General features: G+C 42.4%; 1 protein-coding gene across 1 annotated transcript in view; it reads right to left on the reverse strand.

Moving 5' to 3' along the window:
• The window catches only part of LOC120019831 (contactin-associated protein-like 2), a 58,552-nt gene extending 44,827 nt beyond the window's left edge, over positions 1-13,725 (reverse strand). Inside the window, exons 1-4 of the mRNA XM_038963245.1 lie at positions 13,644-13,725; positions 4,328-4,399; positions 3,404-3,514; positions 449-642 (exon numbers count right to left, since the gene is read on the reverse strand). Coding sequence (XP_038819173.1) covers positions 449-642; positions 3,404-3,514; positions 4,328-4,399; positions 13,644-13,725 — 459 coding nt within the window. The remainder of the gene's footprint in view (positions 1-448; positions 643-3,403; positions 3,515-4,327; positions 4,400-13,643) is intronic.
• Positions 13,726-20,924: the final 7,199 nt, after the last annotated feature.

Genomic DNA, 20,924 nt, shown 5'->3' on the forward strand with positions numbered 1-20,924 from the left:
CACACTACGCGCTTCAGCACTTGGCGGTCCCGTTCTGTGATCTTGTGCGGCTTACCATGGCTGAGTCGTTGCTCCAAGACATTTTCACTTCACAAGAATAGCACTTACAGTTGACCAGGGCAGCTCTAGCAGGGCAGAAACTTGACGAACTGACCTGTTGGAAAGGTGGCATTCTATGACGGTGCCACGTTGAAAATCACTGAGCTCTTCAGTAAGGCCATTCTACTACCAATGTTTGACTATGGGAATTGCATGGCTGTGTGCTCAATTTTATTCACCTGTCAGCAGCGGGTGTGGCTGAAATAGCCAAATCCACTAATTTGAAGGGTTGTCCACATACTTTTGATACATCATCAATGTCTGATGGACTAATTTGAAAGGACAGAGGCGACTCTCCCTTTAAACTAAAAACGTTGTTATTTCACTTTGGTTCAAATCATTGACTCACCCATATGTTGCCATCTTGCAGATATGGTCTCCAGTTCCTTCCTGTGTCACTGTACAGGAGTCTGTATTGCATTGTCCAATCAGAGCTGCTGTACCTGCCCTGTGTGGCGATGGAGGTGACCTGCTTCCTGGTTCCCAGGTCCACCTGCAGCCACTGGTAATGATCAGTGTCCACAGGAGACCAGCCTCCAGCACCTAGGGTTGAGAGAGACAATTAAACCAGCTCCATAACCTTGTATAGCCAACTCTAACCTACTTGCAAATCATTTTATTTGCATGTATCTTCCACACACAAATCTTAAACTATTATTATTATTTATTTATTTTTTAAAATACATTTTACCCCCTTTTCTCCCCAATTTTTCGTGGTATCCAATCGCTAGTAATTACTATCTTGTCTCATCGCTACAACTCCCGTACGGGCTCGGGAGAGACGAAGGTCGAAAGTCATGCGTCCTCCGAAGCACAACCCAACCAAGCCGCACTGCTTCTTAACACAGCGCTCCTCCAACCCGGAAGCCAGCCGCACCAATGTGTCGGAGGAAACACTGTGCACCCGCCCCCCTTGGTTAGCGCGCATTGCGCCCGGCCCGCCACAGGAGTCGCTGAAGCGCGATGAGACAAGGATATCCCTACCGGCCAAACCCTCCCTAACCCGGACGACGCTAGGCCAATTGTGCGTCGCCCCACGGACCCCCCGGTCGCGGCCGGCTGCGACAAAGCCTGGGCGCGAACCCAGAGACTCTGGTGGCACAGCTAGCGCTTCGATGTAGTGCCCTAGACCACTGCGCCACCCGGGAGGCCCCAAAACTTAAACTATTTAACATAAACTCGGAAAAAAAAGAAACGTCCCTTTTTCAGGACCCTATCTTTCAAAGATAATTCGTAGAAAATCCAAATAACTTCACATATCTTCATAGTAAAGGGTCCCATGCTTGTTCAATTAACCATAAACAACTTATGAACATGCACCTGTGGAGCGGTCATTAAGACACTAACAGCTTACAGACGGTAGGCAATTAAGGTCACAATTAAGGTCACTTAGAACACTAAATCAAATCAAATGTTATTTGTCACATACACATGGTTAGCAGATGTTAATGCGAGTGTAGCGAAATGCTTGTGCTTCTAGTTCCGACCATGCAGTAATATCTAACAAGTAATCTAACAATTTCACAACAACTACCTTATACACACAAGTGTAAAGGAATGAATAAGAATATGTACATAAAAATATATGGATGAGCGATGGACGAACGGCATAGGCAAGTTGCAGTAGATGGTATAGAGTACAGTATATACATATGATATGAGTAATGTAGGGTATGTAAACATTATATAAAGTGGCAATGTTTAAATTAGCTAGTGATACATTTATTACATTCAATTTTTAAATATTAAAGTGGCTAGAGATTTGAGTCAGTATGTTGGCAGCAGCCACTCAATGTTAGTGATGGCAGTTTAACACTCTGATGGCCTTGAGATAGAAGCTGTTCTTCAGTCTCTCGGTCCCAGCTTTGATGCACCTGTACTGACCTCGCCTTCTGGATGACAGCGGGGTGAACGGCCTCCTATATGATACCAAGATAAGGCCTTTCTACTTAAAAACACCAAAAGAAAGATGCCCAGGGTCCCTGCTCATCTGCGTGAACGTGCCTTAGGCATGCTGTAAGGAGGCATGAGGACTGCAGATGTGGCCAGGGCAATAAATTGCAATGTCCGCACTGTGAGACGCCTAAGACAGCGCTACAGGGAGACAGGACGGACAGCTGATCATCCTCGCAGTGGCAGACCACGTGTAACAACACCTGCACAGGATCGGTACATCTGAACATCACACCTGCGGGACAAGTACAGGATGGCAACAACAACTGCCCGAGTTACACCAGGAACGCACAATCCCTCCATCAGTGCTCAGACTGTCCGCAATAGGCTGAGAGAGGCTGGACTGAGGGCTTGTAGGCCTGTTGTAAGGCAGGTCCTCACCAGACATCACCGGCAACAACGTTGCCTATGGGCACAAAGCCACCGTCGCTGGACGAGACAGGACTGGCAAAAAGTGCTCTTCACTGACGAGTCGCGGTTTTGCCTCACCAGGGGTGATGGTCTGATTTGCGTTTAGCATCGAAGGAATGAGCGTTACACCGAGGCTTCTGGAGTGGGATCGATTTGGAGGTGGAGGGTCCGTCATGGTCTGGGGCGGTGTGTCACAGCATCATCGGACTGAGCTTGTTGTCATTGCAGGCAATCTCAGTGCTGTGCGTTACAGGAAAGACATCCTCCTCCCTCATGTGGTACTCTTCCTGCAGGATCATCCTGACATGACCCTCCAGCATGACAATGCCACCAGCCATACTGCTCGTTCTGTGCGTGATTTCCAGCAAGACAGGAATGTCAGTGTTCTGCCATGGCCAGCGAAGAGCCCGGATCTCAATCCCATTGAGCACATCAGGGACTGGTTGGATCAGAGGGTGAGGGCTAGGGCCATTCCCCCCAGAAATGTCCGGGAACTTACAGGTGCCTCGGTGGAAGAGTGGAGTAACATCTCACAGCAAGAACGGGCAAATCTGGTGCAGTCCATGAGGAGTAGATGCACTGCAGTACTTAATGCAGCTGGTGGCCACACCAGATACTGACTGTTACTTTTGATTTTGACTCCCCTTTGTTCAGGGACACATTATTCAATTTCTGTTAGTCACATGTCTGTGGAACTTGTTCAGTTTATGTCTCAGTTGTTGAATCTTATTATGTTCATACAAATATTTACACGATAAGTTTGCTGAAAATAAATGCAGTTGACAGTGAGAGGACGTTTCTTTTTTTGCTGAGTTTAGAAACATCAGTATCCTCTGCTCCTATGTGGCAAACAATATGTGAGTGAAGTGAATGAGACTGCGGCTTAAAATAATCACCAGAGATGATCAGAATAAAAGCTTAGGGTTTTAGTTGTAAATACCTCCTCTCCTGTTGAGCTTTGCATATCCAGCCCCATATCCACTGGAGTACACTGAAGAGCTGGTGAAAGCAGCCTGGGAGAGTGGTGTGGCCAACGCTTCATCACATTTCCCTGGAGGGCAACACAAAACACAAGATACAGACAAGGGAAGAATGAGTCATCGTCCCATAAAATGACACTTCAGCATGTTGTAACAATTTATTTGATTCAGTGTTATTTTCTTCCTTATAATTGTATTTTACATTACTTCATATACTGCTCAAACATAGACAGAGAGCAGTATATGTATTGGAGAGACATTATGAGAGACGTCCATGAGACGTCTTCCCATTCACACCCTTTTCAATAGCAGTTCCTTGGTGGTAATGATTGGAAGCCAAATGCCATTCAACATAAGTACAATATGTCTGTCCAAAGAATATGGCAAGGCCAATTTCTGTCTGGTTTCCTGACCATTTTGGTTATTATTGAACACATCAATAGCAATACATGAATAGCTTAGCATCTAACCTTCAGCCTGTTATGTTCCTGGTAGACACTTTTGATCTTGATTGATAGACACACTCAATCTTAATGAATAACTTTCCATAGACTCCAACAGACTCTTATCGCAATTTGTGCTGATGACTCAGTCTTGCTTGGCTACAGAGGTCAAGGGTTAGAATTCGGGGCTGCATTTCAAAACTCTCTTCACACTCTCTACAATCTAATTAACTAGAGGCCTCCAAATCAACACGCACCACTCATGTTTAAATGGAACTGAGGAGGTCAACATCATTTCCAAAAGTCAATTAGCACTCTTGAATCTGTAGCCATAAGCCAGATACATTTTTATAGACTTCAAAAACAACTGTGTGGACTTCAGGAAAGGTTACACAGCGCCCTCACTACCTTTTATGATGTAGCTACCTCCTACCTGCTAACTTGATCTAGAAGAACTAGCTGTATAACTCCTCTGTATAACAATTCCTGAGGTTTCCCTATACACCCAACCAACTGCTTGGTAGATAACATGCAGGAATTGTGTCAATATTTCCCTGTGCAATCACAGACTATGAAATGACCAGTAAACATTGGACCAACTGGTATTGTGGGGAACTGAATCGCTTACATTAATAATGTTGCTGGACAGCTGAGTACCTACTGAGTTACATAGATTGTTTGTTACTATCCCTTCATTTGCCTCAAATAACATTTAACAGAAAATTGCTTCTATCAACGTGTCTGCCCTGACTGACAAAGAAGGAACGCTTGCTATTTGATGGAAACATGAAAGAACAAACAAACAAGTAATTTGCTCTTTGTATTTTGACAGGTGAAGAGGGAATGTAGCGCCTCACAACAGAAAATAAGGTATCAACGCAACAAACACTTTCTAAGACCCAAGAAATCAGACAATTCTTGGTGTATGAAAACTTTGGTCTCCAAGGGAGTTGAAAAACATTGCCAGAAAATAACCCCCTTCTTTCCAAAACACATTTTGTCAACAACTTTTTGAGAGAAGCACTTGAAAGTGCAAGGAGAACGTTAATCACGATACTGTAGCTGTGGCATTAGGATGTTTTCTTCACACCAGATTTGTCATCTGCTGAGTGTTGATGTGTGCTACTTTGAAGAATATCAAATTTAAAATATATTTTGATTTGTTTAACACTTTTTTGGTTACTACGTGATTACATATGTGTTATTTCATAGTGTTGATCTCTTCACTATTATTCTACAATAAAGAAAATAGTAAAAATAAAGAAAAACCCTGGAATGATTAGGTGTGTCCAAACTTTTGACTGGTACTGTATATGCTTACTTACTTTATCGTGTTCTTAATTTCTTAGTTCTTATTTTTATATCTTGTGAGTTTTTGTTCTATCTTGTTATTTTTTGTATTCCATTGTTACTGATTACTGTATTGTTGGGGTTTGCGCTTGCAAGAAAGGCATTTCACTGTACTTGTGCATGTGACATTAAAACTTGAAACTTGAAACACACACACACACACCTTTGCCGAGTCGAGCTTTGCATCATGATCGTTTATTGTAGTGAGATTGTCCCTGATGGTTAAAAACATACATTAAGTGAACCAGATGAATTCCTCAGTGCATAAAGGCATGGCTTAGAAAAGCTGACAACTCATTTCTCACTGCTGTGTATCTACTGTAGCTGTGGGATGAGCCTAGAACTCCTGAATTTATTGATTTGGCAATAGCGCCTGAGTGCAGTCTCCTGTGATAGCCTCATTTCCGTTAAGAGCACGAAGACCTTCGATATCATCAGCTACAGCAAGGCCCACTCATCTCATGTCTAGGACTGGCCCTACACATTTTCCTTAAATGCAGTGACAATCATTCCAGGAGCCTTGAGGCTACCGCAGCACAACATCAACAAACATTGGGGTTACACCAAAACAAATTAATTGAGCACAATGACTAGAGGGGAGCTAATGTTGGAAAATGGTAGCTGGTTATTCTGTACATCGGCACCTTTACCTAATTGCTAATTTCTTGTCTAACAGTACATGGGCTGCTGAGTTGTGTTTTAGCAGAGAATACCAGTAGGCAGTTTGTTATAGTTACATGCCATGGAACTAGGCCCATAATACCATATCTATTTACACAGAACGTTAGTGGGTGGAAAAGCGCTACCTCATTGAGCAGTGGTAATGTGGTTACTGGTGACTACCACCACACGCCTACTAGCTGTCATCGAGTTAGGCCTGAGGCCTACAGCCAGACATGTCATTTTTTCATTTCATAAAGTAATTTAGAACTGGAAGCCTCCTAAATAGGCAACACAATGTTGATGGGGATAGGCTAATGAATTTGGTCCACCATGCTCCTTTAATTTGCTGCGCTAAGGTCAGTGACACAATGGCCTCACACCGGAACACACAAGTAATGGGTTAGATCCAATCTGCCACTGTGGAGATTCTGGCTTTCTGGGACTTATTAGCACAGCCTGAGCCTTGGCTGAAGCCGAGCTGTTATTGGAGCATGACCGGACCTTAAACTAATGGAATGGCATGTTTTGTCACCTCCAATGTTAGAGACAGGCGTGAGTGAGTGAGTGAGTGCATGAGTGAGTGCATGAGTGAGTGAGTGAGTGAGTGAGTGAGTGAGTGAGTGAGTGAGTGAGTGAGTGAGTGAGTGAGTGAGTGAGTGAGTGAGTGAGTGAGTGAGTGAGTGAGTGAGTGAGTGAGTGAGTGAGTGAGTGAGTGAGTGAGTGAGTGAGTGCGTGCGTGCGTGCGTGCGTGCGTGCGTGCGTGCGTGCGTGCGTGCGTGCGTGCGTGCGTGCGTGCGTGCGTGAGTGAGTGAGTGAGTGAGTGAGTGAGTGAGTGAGTGAGTGAGTGAGTGAATGAGTGAGTGAAGGAGTGAGGGAGAGAGAGAGAGAGAGAGAGAGAGATTGAGAGAAAATTTGAAGAAATTTGCTGTCTATAGGCTTCTGTCCTTCTCTTCTCCTGTTATTCTTAGACACTAATAAGTGAATGGCTCTGTGACACCACACGTGCCGACAATACTAAACAGTAGGTCCCTGAAAAGCCAAGGACGTTATGTATGAGTGTCGCAAGGACACTTGCTCACAGGATTAATCTAATAGTAGAAAAATAAAGTGTTGGTCGGAATAGTTTTACTTCACTCTATCAGCAAATGAAGCTCTAAGAATAATTATTCTCATTCCGACCATTACTGTACTTTCATTCTGCTGTGACAATGAATTGCCCACTACTCATTGAGCACCAAGTCTGATCCCTCTGAGTGGAAAATTAAAGAAGCTAAATCATTTACTCCGCTAGGAAGTTTGATAGAGTGATGTTTGAATGTTGAACTGTATTGTAGAACACATTAAAACATCAGAGAACAGGGAGAAAAATTGTGTGATGTGGTAGCAAATCAGAATTTGACTAATTCTTATTCACGGAGAAGCAATTCTGCTTCAAATTACATGTTTTACATGCCAGTCAAATTGACTTAAAAAAAAAAAAAAAATTACATTTCCTTGCCTTTAGATTAGTATTAACAAAAGCAACAAGCTCTTAGAAGCCTTCCCTGTGAGATTTGCGGAGAGAGTAGCCAAGCATAAAATTAAACACGCTCGCTCCACCTCCTCCTGTCCTTCATAGCAAATGGATATTTGAGGCTTTTTGAGTGTTTAAATAACTCTCATGAAGCTGCCTCTTACTACCACACTGCTAGACGCACATACAGCACTTGATCATTGCCAATTCAGACACAGGACATCGTTTTTTTTTTTTAAGTGGTAATGCATTTGTTACATCTGTAACTGCTATATAGTTATTTATCCCTGCCTACACTCTTTGGTGTGGCATCCTTATGATAATTTGAGAGGGAAACTCTTCATCCAAATCACAGGTCATTACATATGATATTCTGCCAGAGAAAGATGTGACATTGATCAATAATATTGGCATCTAAGAACTGGAATAACCAGGGAAATAATGATATTATAATCGCAGACATAAATTGGGTGGGTCTAAACCTAATATGAACTCCTGGTTGAACGTAATGCCAGGGGAGATATGATATCAGTGAACATGAGTCTGAATGAATACGAGGAGAGGTTCATCAAAAAGCTCATTCCAATAGAGGAATATGACATAGGTCACACCAAGTAGTCATATTTTTATGTAGTAAGTATCTTAAATCCCGGGAATGTTTGCTATTGCATCTGAGAGCTGCAGTACAGTCTGAAGTCTCCTCAGGGATATGTCTTGCAAGCTCAATTAAAGATGTTTTGTTTAAAAAGAAAAAAAATTGCCCACCCCATCCCATACTAGATCTGAACTCTGAAATGAATTCAAACTCTTAACGCCATCTTCTCATACAATTATCTGTATGCATCATTTAACAATAATACATTATACCACCATACTGCTGCTACATCTATGAAAAACATTCAGTTTAAATGTGCAATAAAAAGGGGACAAGGATTAATGAATAAGACAGGTTCTTTAACAGTAAACCAGAGCAGATGATTTAAACAGAGTTCTGTGCCTAAAGATCTGTGTCAGAGACAGGGTTAGTCCCATACGGACCTCCTTAATTTAGAGGCAATGGGGCCAAACTCAAACACACTCAACTATCCCCACATAGCATAAACACCATGTTTCAAACAGGATCCGGTTTAATACAGAACGAAGCTCAAAATACAATATGGGACTACATCATTGTGCATGTATTGTGCATGCTTTATTTAATAATAGATTTCATACAAAGCCATGTTTTTGGATCACTCCATTCACAAGAGCAGCAGGCTTTAAGTTAAGCCCCTGAAGCTTTTGTGGTAAACAAAGCTATTTGATTTCCAATATTTAGCTAACTCAACTTCAGCTAATAACAATGAACAGGAAAAAATGTAACCTCCTAAAATGATGACGTTGTTAGAATGTTATATGATTTTAATCTCTGATTCCAGGGTTGGGAGTAATCTTGAGAGTCGGACTGACTGACACTCCAAATGTTGTGATTACTTTTGTTATGAACGCTGTCAATTATGCCTCTCAAACCCATCCCCATTCAAGTGGTAATGACTGAGCTAGGCTTTGAATGGCTCCCTCCTCAGCTCCCTCTCTTTGTTCGACCCAATCAGACTGAACACAGCATCTGCCCGCGGCGCTCACAAATGAATACTGATTTTGAATGAGAACATGTTCTGTCAAAAGCTAGTGATCCACGGGGGAGGTCTGCTGCCTGAAAGCGAGTGAACGAGTGCTTCCTTTATAATCTGCTCTTTCTGGGACTCAGAAACCCCAATGATTCCCCTCACAATCACACGCAGAGAGTTATGACCGGCAATCAGCCATGGCAAGACATTGGGACTGGGAGTGTGTTTCCTACTATTTTCACCTCACATCCCAATTCAACTGCAAACAACATAGGATAAATGCGGAATCACTTCAGATAAGCACGTATAGGGGCCAAGCTGTCACCATATGTGCAACACCAGTGACTGTGGCAAAAAAACAGCCCAACATTTTATCAGAGATATGGTGTGGTTGGTTGTGATTTTGATATTCTGGGGTCTGATTTTGGGCAGGTCTTTGTTCTGGAGGTGTCCATCAGGAGTGGACAAAAGGAGGAGCCTGTAGAATAGGGGGAGGGTCACGGTAAGGGCGTCGCATGGTTTGACAAATCAGGATGGCAGGTGTCCAGAATCTTAATGAGCTTTCTCATTTGCCTAACAAAAAAACACCAACCCAGAGGTTCCTTCTCAAACAGGGGGATATGCAGCAAGATTACTATCTGGAGACGCAATCATTATTTCCCTACTTACATGACCCTGGCAGCAGCTCCAGTTCAATATTATTGGAAACATTTTGTTGTTTAGAGTCACCAGAGCAGAATTGAAAAGCCGTACAGCATTTGTAAGGGGTAGTCTCTCTTTCACACATAGTAATAGGCCTCTTTCTATTGTGCCAAATGTTTATATTACAGTGCATTATGCTCCAAATGTGCATGATGAGTCTGTTTTTAAAGTTAGTTTGGTGAACTACAGAGAGACCTGATTTGTTTTTGGTCTATTCCCTATGGCTTCTCCATGCAGGTCTCTGAGCTACTTTAGTGAGGATTGACTGGGTTCATTTTTCAAATGTATTTCCTTTTAGTGGGTCAAATTGCATTACTCAGAGTTTGATTTATCTAAATCCTTTAGCCAGGGAAAGTCAATTGACTCTCATGAATTAAGTGATTCATTCTAAGCTTCAATTTCACACGTGATCTTTAAAACGTTTATACTATATATTGCCTGTTATATTTAAACAACAAGGCCCGAGGGGGTGTGGTACATGGCCTATATACTGTACCACAGCTAAGGGCTGTTCTTACGCACGACACAAAGCGGAGTGCCTGGATACAACTCTTAGCCTTGGTATATTGGCCATATACCACAAACCCTTGAGGTGCCTTATTGGTATTATAAACTGGTTACCAACATAATTAGAGCAGTAAAAATAAATATTTTGTCTTACTCGGGGTATACAGTCTGATATACCACGGCTGTCAGCCAATCAGCATTCTCTAACCACCCAGTTTATAATGATCAATAACTTTTACACTTTTTTTACACTGTATAAAATCATTGAGGCACAAATGTGGCACAAAGCCCCTTGACCACAATGAGTCTGTCTTTATGTCCCAGAGGTAACTATAGATCACAAAGATCAACACAGAGACATCAACAGAAGTCAAGACTGATGGGTCCCTGGCTTCGGTTGTCATTGACACATGGCATTATCAAAAGCACTAATCTGGTTTTAATTTATAATCCTTTATTTAACCAGGTAAGTCACATACATAACTTGATAATCGGTCAGGGAACCCGCTACAATAGAAATCCAATAATATTTCCATAGTAGTTCACCATTTGGCTTTCATTGTTAAGCTAGTCTAACACACAGTATAAATATGTAGATAAGGTAACCAAGAGGTTTACAGCTTAATCTGATCTGAGACATTCAGAAAGCTGAAATAAAACCCCATTAAACCTGAATCTAAATCTCTGCCTCTCCACTCATACAAGTAGTGAAAGGTCAGTGCAGGCTGGAGGAAAACAATTCAATAATGTGTTCAGTAGATATGTTAAATACAAACCTCTGACACAAAAGCACAAACTCTCCTTCTGCCTCTCTCCCCCTGTATCTCTCACTCTTTGAACCTCAAGGAATAGTTTCCCCACAGTGTTAGTATGAGTGTGTTAGTATGTCACTCATCCTCAGTGAGCACAGCCTGCAGTCAAGTCTGTCTGTGAAGGCCAGTCAAAATGGTCATTGGTCAGGCTGTGCTCACTGAGTCTTGGCGTAGTCCATGTTTTTCTCAATTTTCCATAAGCCACTTACAATTATCAGATAGTTTGCCACTATGTATTGTCTCTTAAAAATAGCTGAATAGACAAATATAATGAAAATAGTCCTGATTCTGTGTGAATTATCTCCTTTCTTAGTTTTATTTCAGTTTGTTGTTTATTTACTTCTGTCCTGGGACTCATCTCAAGGCATTTCAGGGTATCGCAATGTCTCTCTTGCACACATACATGTACACGTGAATGACACGTATACACACAATATACAGTACCAGTCAAAAGTTTGGACACACCTGGAATGCTTTTCCAACAGTCTTGAAGGAGTTCCCACATATGCTGAGCACTTGTTGGCTGCTTTTCCTTCACTCTGCGGTCCAACTCATCCCAAAAAATCTCAACTGGGTTGAGGTCGGGTGATTGTGGTGGCCAGGTCATCTGATGCAGCACTCCATCACTCTCCTTCTTGGTCAAATAGCCCATATACAACCTGGAGGTGTGTTGGGTCATTGTCCTGTTGAAAAACAAATGATAGTCCCACTAAGCGCAAACCAGATGGGATGGTGTATCGCTGCAGAATTATGTGGTAGCCATGCTGGTTAAGTGTGTCTTGAATTCTAAATAAATCACTGACAGTGTCACCAGCAAAGCACCCCCACACCATCACACCTCCTCCTCCATTCTTCACTGTGGGAACCACACATGCAGAGATCATCCGTTCACCTACTCTGCGTCTCACAAAGACACAGCCGTTGGAACCAAAAATCTCAAATTTGGTCTCATCAGACCAAAGGACAGATTTCCACCAGTCTAATGTACATTGCTCGTGTTTCTTGGCCCAAGGAAGTCTCTTCTTCTTATTGGTGTCCTTTAGTAGTGTTTTTTTTATTTATTGTTGCAGCAATTCAACCATGAAGGCCTGATTCACAAAGTCTCCTGTGAACAGTTCATGTTGAGATGTGTCTGTTACTTGAACTCTGTGAAACATTTATTTGGGCTGCAATCTGAGGTGCAGTTAACTTTAATGAACTTATCATCTGCAGTAGAGGTAACTCTGGGTCTTCCTTTCCTGTGGCAGTCCTCATGAGAGCCAGTTTCACCACAGAACTTGATGGTTTTTGAGACTGCACTTGAAGAAACGTTGAAAGTTCTTGACATTTTCCACATTGACTGACCTTCATGTCTTAAAGTAATGATGGACTGTCGTTCCTTTTTGCTTATTTGAGCTGTTCTTGCCATAATATGGACTTGGTATTTTACCAAATAGGGCTATCTTCTGTATACCGCCTCTACATTGTCACAACACAACTGATTGTCTCAAACACATTAAGGAAAGCAATTCCACAAATGAACTTTTAACAAGGCACACCTGTTAATTTAAATGCTTTCCAGGTGACTACCTCATGAAGCTGGTTGAGAGAATGCCAAGAGTGTGCAAAACTGTCATCAAGGCAAAGGGTGGCTACTTTGAAGAATCTCAAATCTAAAATATATTAAGATTTGTTTAACACTTTTTTGGTTACTACATGATTCCATATGTGTTATTTCGTAGTTGTGATGTCTTCACTATTATTCTACAATGTAGAAAACAGTAAAAATAAAGAAAAACCTTGGAATGAGTAGGTGTCCACACTTTTGAGTGGTACTGCATATATATATATATATATTAAATAATGACTTTGCTTGCAGGTCAACAGGTCTTAATGTTTAACAGGGACATCTAAAGTGCCTGTCACATGAGACCAGTACTCTCTTCCAGCCATCACTACATCTGTTTCAGTCCTGTGTTTAACAGGGTAGCATAAAGAGCAAAGCATGAACACCTACTTCCTAAAAACATGTATGATGATAATATCAATCATAGCCTATTGATGTTTTTGTGCATTCAAGCTAATTCATGTACACTCATCAATTATATAAGAACACAGTAGGCGTCCTAATCTAGCCTGTTATAATTACATTTTTAATTAAACTTTTCGGAGACTCGAATTTGTCTTAATTTAAAAAAAGAAACAATCCTGCAGTGCGCTGTAATAAGAACCGCACTTTACAGAAACAAAGTGGCAGAAACATCTATCAATGATAAATCATTTTGACACCAAACGTAGCCTATAGCCTACTGTAGCCTGCCATTTAGCATCATTTGGGGATCTCTAGGCTATGAGCGAAACAAGGAGGCAGGTCATAGGTAGCTTATAAACAGCATAGCCCCCCCCCCCCTTAATAAATACAATAACATACGATTCTATATTACTGAAAACACCGGTAATTATTATACTGCCATGTCTTCTAAGCAGGTCTGATGCCGAAGTGGTGAACACTTTGACGCATAACACTTAGTCTGCAATGCCCTGGTCCTGAACAAGAAGAGCACAAAGCAACGTAGCTAAGCGCATACCATATAGGCTACAGTGTGTGTTAATAGCCTACTTACTGGATGCTGAAGATGCTGCGCTGAGGCTGCTGAAGTGACTGAAGATCCAGAGCAGTAACGTTAGCTCCTTTCCCGGAAGCATCTTTAATTAAAGCTTGAAACAAAGCAAATTTTGGCAAGTTGTGTTTTCCGTTGCCTATGGATGTTTCATAACCCGCCTCTACAGGCGGAAGCAAGCTGAAGACAGCTATCCAGATAATGGTTTATTAGCTATATAGAAAGTGGCTGCTACCAAGCGGCTAGCTCACATGCCGGTGCGCAATATTCGCTACCTCTCGTGTCACCGAACAAAACTGTTTTTTGAACGCACTGCCCCATTACATCTAACGGCATTGTCGGATACTATCTTTATAATTATGATAGGACATACAGAAGAATCGCTGCCAAGTGCTGAATTGGAAATTGCCTTGCCGTTCCCCTATATTTCTGTGATGATGGTATGGTCCACCAAACATTTATTTATATATAAAAAATAAAAAAATATATTGTAGCAATAATAACAATAACACACATCAATACAGCGACACTCCTGTGAATACAATGAAAACAATGTAATAATAGAACACCAGGCGAGCCCCACCCCAAACAAAAGATTAATTCAGGATATCAATAATATGTGACAAGGCAGAGAGACATTAACAGACATTCAGAGACATGACTTCTAATAATTTTTCCAACTTTTTAAGTTTCACAAGTTTGAGAGATTTATACAATTGTAACAGTTCAATGAAAAAAATACAAAATAAGACATTTTTCCACCCCATTTACATTTGTGAATATAATATTTGGCCAGGAGAATAATAATGTTAATAAAATAGTTATGATTGGAATTACATGGATAAGCATAATCCATTTAACATCATCAAAGATAAACATACAGTTTGGGGTCACTTATAAATGTCTCAACATCAACAGTGAAGAGGCAACTCCAGGATGCTGAACTTCTAGGCCGAGTTCCTCTGTCCAGTGTCTGTGTTCTTTTGTCCATCTTAATATTTTATTTTTAATGGCCAGTCGGAGATAGGGCTTTTTCTTTGCAACTCTGCCAAGAAGGCCAGCATCCCGGAGTCGCCTCTTCACTGTTTGTCACGAACGTCGTAGAGAGGAGACCAAGGCGCAGCGTGATTATAATACATACTTATTTTAATACAGAAATATACTGAACAAACTAAATACAAAACAACAAAACGAACGTGACCGCTATAAACACTGAGTGCAGACATGCAACATCACATAGACAATAACCCACAAACCAAACTGGAAAATGGCAACCTAAATAGGATCCCCAATCAGAGACAACAATAAACAGCTGCCTCTGATTGGGAACCAATCTAGGCCACCATAGACCTACATATGCCTAGACTATACACACACACCTAGACATAAAAAAACCCTAGACAATACAAAACAATCATATCCACCCTCGTCACACCCTGACCTGACCAAACTAATACAGAAAACATAGAATACTAAGGTCAGGGCGTGACAGTATCCCCCCCCCCCCCCCCCCCCCAAAGGTGTGGACTCCCGACTGCAAACCTGAACTTATAGGGGAGGGTCCGGGTGGGCATCTACCCTCGGTGGCGGCTCTGGATCTGGACGCCTCCCTCCTTCTTTACACTGAGTCCTCAATTGTAGCACTGACCCGTGGATCATCGCCGGAGGCTCTGGACTGCGGATCCTCGCCGTAGGCCCCGGGCTGGGGACCCTCACTGCGTGGATCATCGCCGGATGTTCTGGGCTGGGGACCGTCGCTGGAGGCCCCGGGCTGGGGATCGTCGCTGGCGGCTCCGGACAGGAGGGCGACTCTGGCGGCTCCGGACAGGAGGGCGACTCTGGCGGCTCCGGACAGGAGGGCGACTCTGGCGGCTCCGGACAGGAGGGCGACTCTGGCGGCTCCGGACAGGAGGGTGACTCTGGCGGCTCCGGACAGGAGGGCGACTCTGGCGGGTCCGGAAAGGAGGGCGACTCTGGCGGGTCCGGACTGACGGGCGACGCTGGAGGCTCCGTACTGGAGGGCGTCGCTGGAGGCTCCGGACTGGAGAACGTTTCTGGAGGCTCCGGACTGGAGGGCGTCGCTGGAGGCTCCGTACTGGCAGCCTTTGTTGGAGGCTTCGTGCCATGACTCCTCACTGGAGGCTTTGTGCCATGGATCATGACTGGAGACTTCGTGCCATGGATCATCACTGGAGGCTTCGTGCCATGGATCATCACTGGAGGCTTCTTGCCATGGATCATCACTGGAGGCTTCTTGCCATGGATCATCACTGGAGGCTTCGTGCCATGGATCATCACTGGAGGCTTCTTGCCATGGATCATCACTGGAGGCTTCTTGCCATGGATCATCAATGGAGGCTTCTTGCCATGGATTATCACTGGAGGCTTCTTGCCATGGATCATCACTGGAGGCTTCGTGCCATGGATCATCACTGGAGGCTTCTTGCCATGGATCATCACTGGAGGCTTCGTGCCATGGATTATCACTGGAGGCTTCTTGCCATGGATCATCACTGGAGGCTTCGTGCCATGGATCATCACTGGAGGCTTCTTGCCATGGATCATCACTGGAGGCTTCTTGCCATGGATCATCACTGGAGGCTTCGTGCCATGTATCATCACTGGATGCTTCTTGCCATGGATCATCACTGGAGGTCCCAGGCTGGGGACACGCACCTTAGCGCGAGTGCGAGGAGCAGGAACAGGGCGTACTGGACCCTGGAGGTGCACTGGAGGCCTGGTGCGTGGTGCCGGAACTGGTGGTACCGGGCTGAGGACACGCACCTCAAGGCGAGTGTGGGGAGGAGGAACAGGATACACTGGACCGTGGACATGCATTGGAGATCCAGAACATAGAGCTGGCTCAATATGTCCTGGCTGGATGCCCATTCTAGCCCGGCAAACGCGAGGAGCTGGAATAGAGCGCACCGGGCTAAGAATGCGAACTGGAGACACCGTGCGCATCTCTGCATAACACGGTGCCTGACCAGTTACATGCTCCCCACGGTAAGCACGAGGAGTTGGCTCAGGTCTCCTACCCCCCCCCCCAAAAAAAAAATTATTGGGCTGCCTCTCGGGCTTCCGTGCAAGCCGTGTTTCCTCATCTCGTCGCCGTTCCTCTATTCTCCGGCACTTCTCCTCGTAGTATCGCCTTTCTGCTTTCGCTGCCTCTATCTCTTCTTCAGAAAGGCGATACTCCCCCGGCTGTGTCCAGAGTCCTGCTCCATCTAATATCTCCTCCCAGGTCCATTTCCCTATTAAGCGCTGTTCCTTTTTTTCACGCTGCTTGGTCCTTGTTTGGTGGGTTATTCTGTCACGAACGTCGTAGAGAGGAGACCAAGGCGCAGCGTGATTATAATACATACTTATTTTAATAAAGAAATATACTGAACAAACTAAATACAAAACAACAAAACGAACGTGACCGCTATAAACACTGAGTGCAGACATGCAACATCACATAGACAATAACCCACAAACCAAACTGAAAAATGGCAACCTAAATAGGATCCCCAATCAGAGACAACAATAAACAGCTGCCTCTGATTGGGAACCAATCTAGGCCACCATAGACCTACATATGCCTAGACTACACACACACACCTAGACTTACAAAAACCCTAGACAATACAAAACAATCATATCCACCCTCGTCACACCCTGACCTGAACAAAATAATACAGAAAACATAGAATACTAAGGTCAAGGCGTGACACTGTTAATGTTGTGACTGGTGTTTTGCGGGTACTCTTTAATGAAGCTGCCAGTTGAGGACTTGTGAGGCGTCTGTTTCTCAAACTAGACACTCTAATGTACTTGTCCTCTTGCTCAGTTGTGCACCGGGGCCTCCATCTCCTCTTTTTATTCTGGTTAGAGCCAGTTTGCACTGTTCTGTAAAGGGAGTAGTACACAGTGTTGTACGAGATCTTCAGTTTCTTGGCAATTTCTCGCATGGAATTGCCTTAATTTCTCAGAACAGGAATAGACTGACAAGTTTCAGAAGAAGTCTTTGTTTCTGGCCATTTTAAGGCTGTAATCGAACCCACAAATGCTGATGCTCCAGATACTCAGCTAGTCTAAAGAAGGCCAGTTTTATTGCTTCTTTAATCAGAACAACAGTTTTCAGCTGTGCTAACATAATTGCAAAAGGGTTTTCTAATGATCAATTAGCCTTGTAAAATTATAAACTTGGACTAGCTAACACAATGTGCCATTGGAACACAGGAGTGATGGTTGCTGATAATGGGCCTCTGTACGCCTATGTAGACATTCCATAAAAAAAATAGTCATTTACAACATTAACAATGTCTACACTGTATTTCTGATCAATTTGATGTTATTTTAATGGACAAAAAATTTGCTTTTCTTTCAAAAACAAGGACATTTCTAAGTGTCCCCAAACTTTTGAACGGTAGTGTAGGTAATTCTGGAGATTTTATACACAATCATTCATAAATTTCAATCCATTTAACTAGAATGGCAGCATGAAAAATAAATGCTCTATAGATTCGGAATCAGAGGAACAAAAAACACAAGGCATTTTGTAACAATGTAATCTTTTGTGCAAGAAATCATTAACAGGGTAGATGGAAGAATATATTTTAAAATTAGTTTATTTAACTTTTGGGATAACTGGACAAGTAAGGTAAAAGGTAGTCATTTTTGACCATAGCATGGGTTGGTCACTTCCATAGCAATATATTGAATTATAATCACCAAAAATTACTTCACTAACTGCCAATCGTATCCATCTATTGTTGCATTTTTTATCCAAAAGATTCAAGTCATTAAATTTGTAAACTTGGAAAAGAGAGAACAACCTCATAATATAACAAAGTGTTCTTAATAAGTCCAAGTAAAGGAAGTGGAATTGCTTTGCAAACCTTCATATATTCTCTCTCAGTAATATTAACCTGAAATTTACCAATGAACTCATCAAACGGCAAAAACTCCCCAGTGTTGCCTACCAAATCACATACCACACGAATACCCTTGTCAAACCAAAGGCCTTTGAAAATGGATTTCCCATTAATTTTAATGACCCTATTATTACAAATCAATGTTTGTGGGTGAAAAGATTGTGCTTGAATATCATTTTCCAGAAAAATAATATTTGCTGGTGAAACTTTCACAAAATTTCACAGGTTATTTTGAAGCGTCAAAATCACATTTCATTTGGAATTCAAGTCCACCAAGTTGATTAAACAGACTGTTAGGGATATGATACCACATTGAGGTAGGATTAGACAGACATAATTTCAACCATTTCATTTTAAAAGCACCCACTAACGACTCAAAAATAAATAGCCTGTAAACCTCCACGATCATAGTCTTTCACTAATTGTGATTTCCGAATATAATTCATTTTATTCTTCCAAACAAATCTAAATATAACAGAATTGACTTTTTAAAAATGTTATTAGAAGAAAGAAAAAGGGATTGACTTTGGTAAATGATTCTAGATAAACCATCTGTCTTGGACAAAAGAATATAACCCAAAATTGAGATATCACATTGCAGCCACTGACTTAATGTCAATGGTGGGTGTAGCTGGTGCATGGAAGTCAGGCGCAGGAGAGCAGAGATGAGTGAACACGAAGCACTTTACTGAGGCAAATAGTAAGACCAGAACGCAACAGCGTCACCAAAACCAAATACCCAAAACAAGTAAGGCAGCACAAAGTACCACAAACAAAGTACAAAATACAGGCTGCCACAAAACACAGGTATACATAAAACCTGGCGCTAACCAGCCGGAAACGTGCCAACCTCGACAAATAAACAATACCCCACACAGCCATGGAGGGAACAGAGGGCTAAATACACATAGTAATTATGAGGAGACGTAAGCCAGGTGTGCAGGAAAACAAGACAAAATAAATGGAAAATGAAAGGTGGAGTGCCGATGGCTAGAAGACCGGTGACGTCGACCGCCGCACGCCACCCGAACAAGGCGAGGGACCGACTTCGGCGGAAGTCGTGACACTTAATGAAACTCTCATGGAATTAATCCTATTTTCAATGTTTAAAGATTCTCCATCTGATTTTTTTTTGTGATAAGAATTCCTAAATATTTAACTTCCTTTTAACAGGTATGGAGGCAATGTTGACGGAGTCTGTCACGTTCGTCGTCCTCCTCGTTTGAGGAGGAGAAGTTTGAAGGATTGCAGGACCAATATGCAGCGTGGTAAGTGTTCATCATGAATTTAATAAACACAGAGAACACTTAACGAAACTATACAAAATAACAAACAACGAACGTGAAGCTAACGAATCATAGTGCTGACACAAAAACACTACACATAGACAATCACCCACAACCCACAATGACAAAACAGGCTACCTAAATATGGTTCCCAATCAGAGACAACGACTAACACCTGCCTCTGATTGAGAACCATATCAGGCCAAACACAGAAACAGACAAACTAGACATACAACATAGAATGCCCACTCAGATCACACCCTGACCAAACAAAACATATAAACATACAAAGCAAACTATGGTCAGGGCGTGACAGAGTCACAGCAATGAATTGGCATGCGATCAAATTTGTTAAGGTTGAGAGTCAACCCAGAGGCTATAGAACATTTCTTGATTCTATCAATAGCCAAGGGAATAGCCGCTCTATCCTTTAGGAAAAGGGCAGTATCATCTGCAAATTGACTGATATTTTTATCTTTACCAAAAATATGGATCCCTTTTAATTTCTCAGATTTGTTAGTAAATCTGTGGCTAAAATAAATAAAAGAGGGGAGATTGGACAACCCTGTCTAGTTCCTCTAGCAATAGAGAAACTAGGGGATGTGCCATTACTCATAGCCACCGAACTGCTAATATCATTATACATCATCCTTGTCACTTTACAGACATTCTCCCCAAACCCAAAAGTAGAGAGTTCTAAGTAAAAAGTTGTGCTCTAGTGTCAAAAGCCTTAAAAAATTCTAAAAACAATATAAAGCCATCATCTTCTATGAACTCACTATAATCAAAAATATCTAAAACCAATTGTATATGGTTATGGATACACCTTCCTTTAATGAAGGCTGATTGAGTTTCACTGATTATATCATCAAGACCTTTTTTCAGCCTATTGGCATAGACATGAGCTAGTAACTTATAGTCAGTAGCCAACAACGTGATTGGTCTCCAATTGTCCAGGTAAAGAGAGTCCTTCTTTGGTTTGGGTATAAGAACTATTAGTCCCAGTTTCAAAGAAGGAGGTAAGATAGCATTAGCAATACCCTCTTTGTAGACCAAAAGCAAAACTCTCTAATATCAGG

This window comes from Salvelinus namaycush, chromosome 25 (genome assembly GCF_016432855.1).
Source record: "Salvelinus namaycush isolate Seneca chromosome 25, SaNama_1.0, whole genome shotgun sequence".
NCBI lineage: Eukaryota > Metazoa > Chordata > Actinopteri > Salmoniformes > Salmonidae > Salvelinus > Salvelinus namaycush.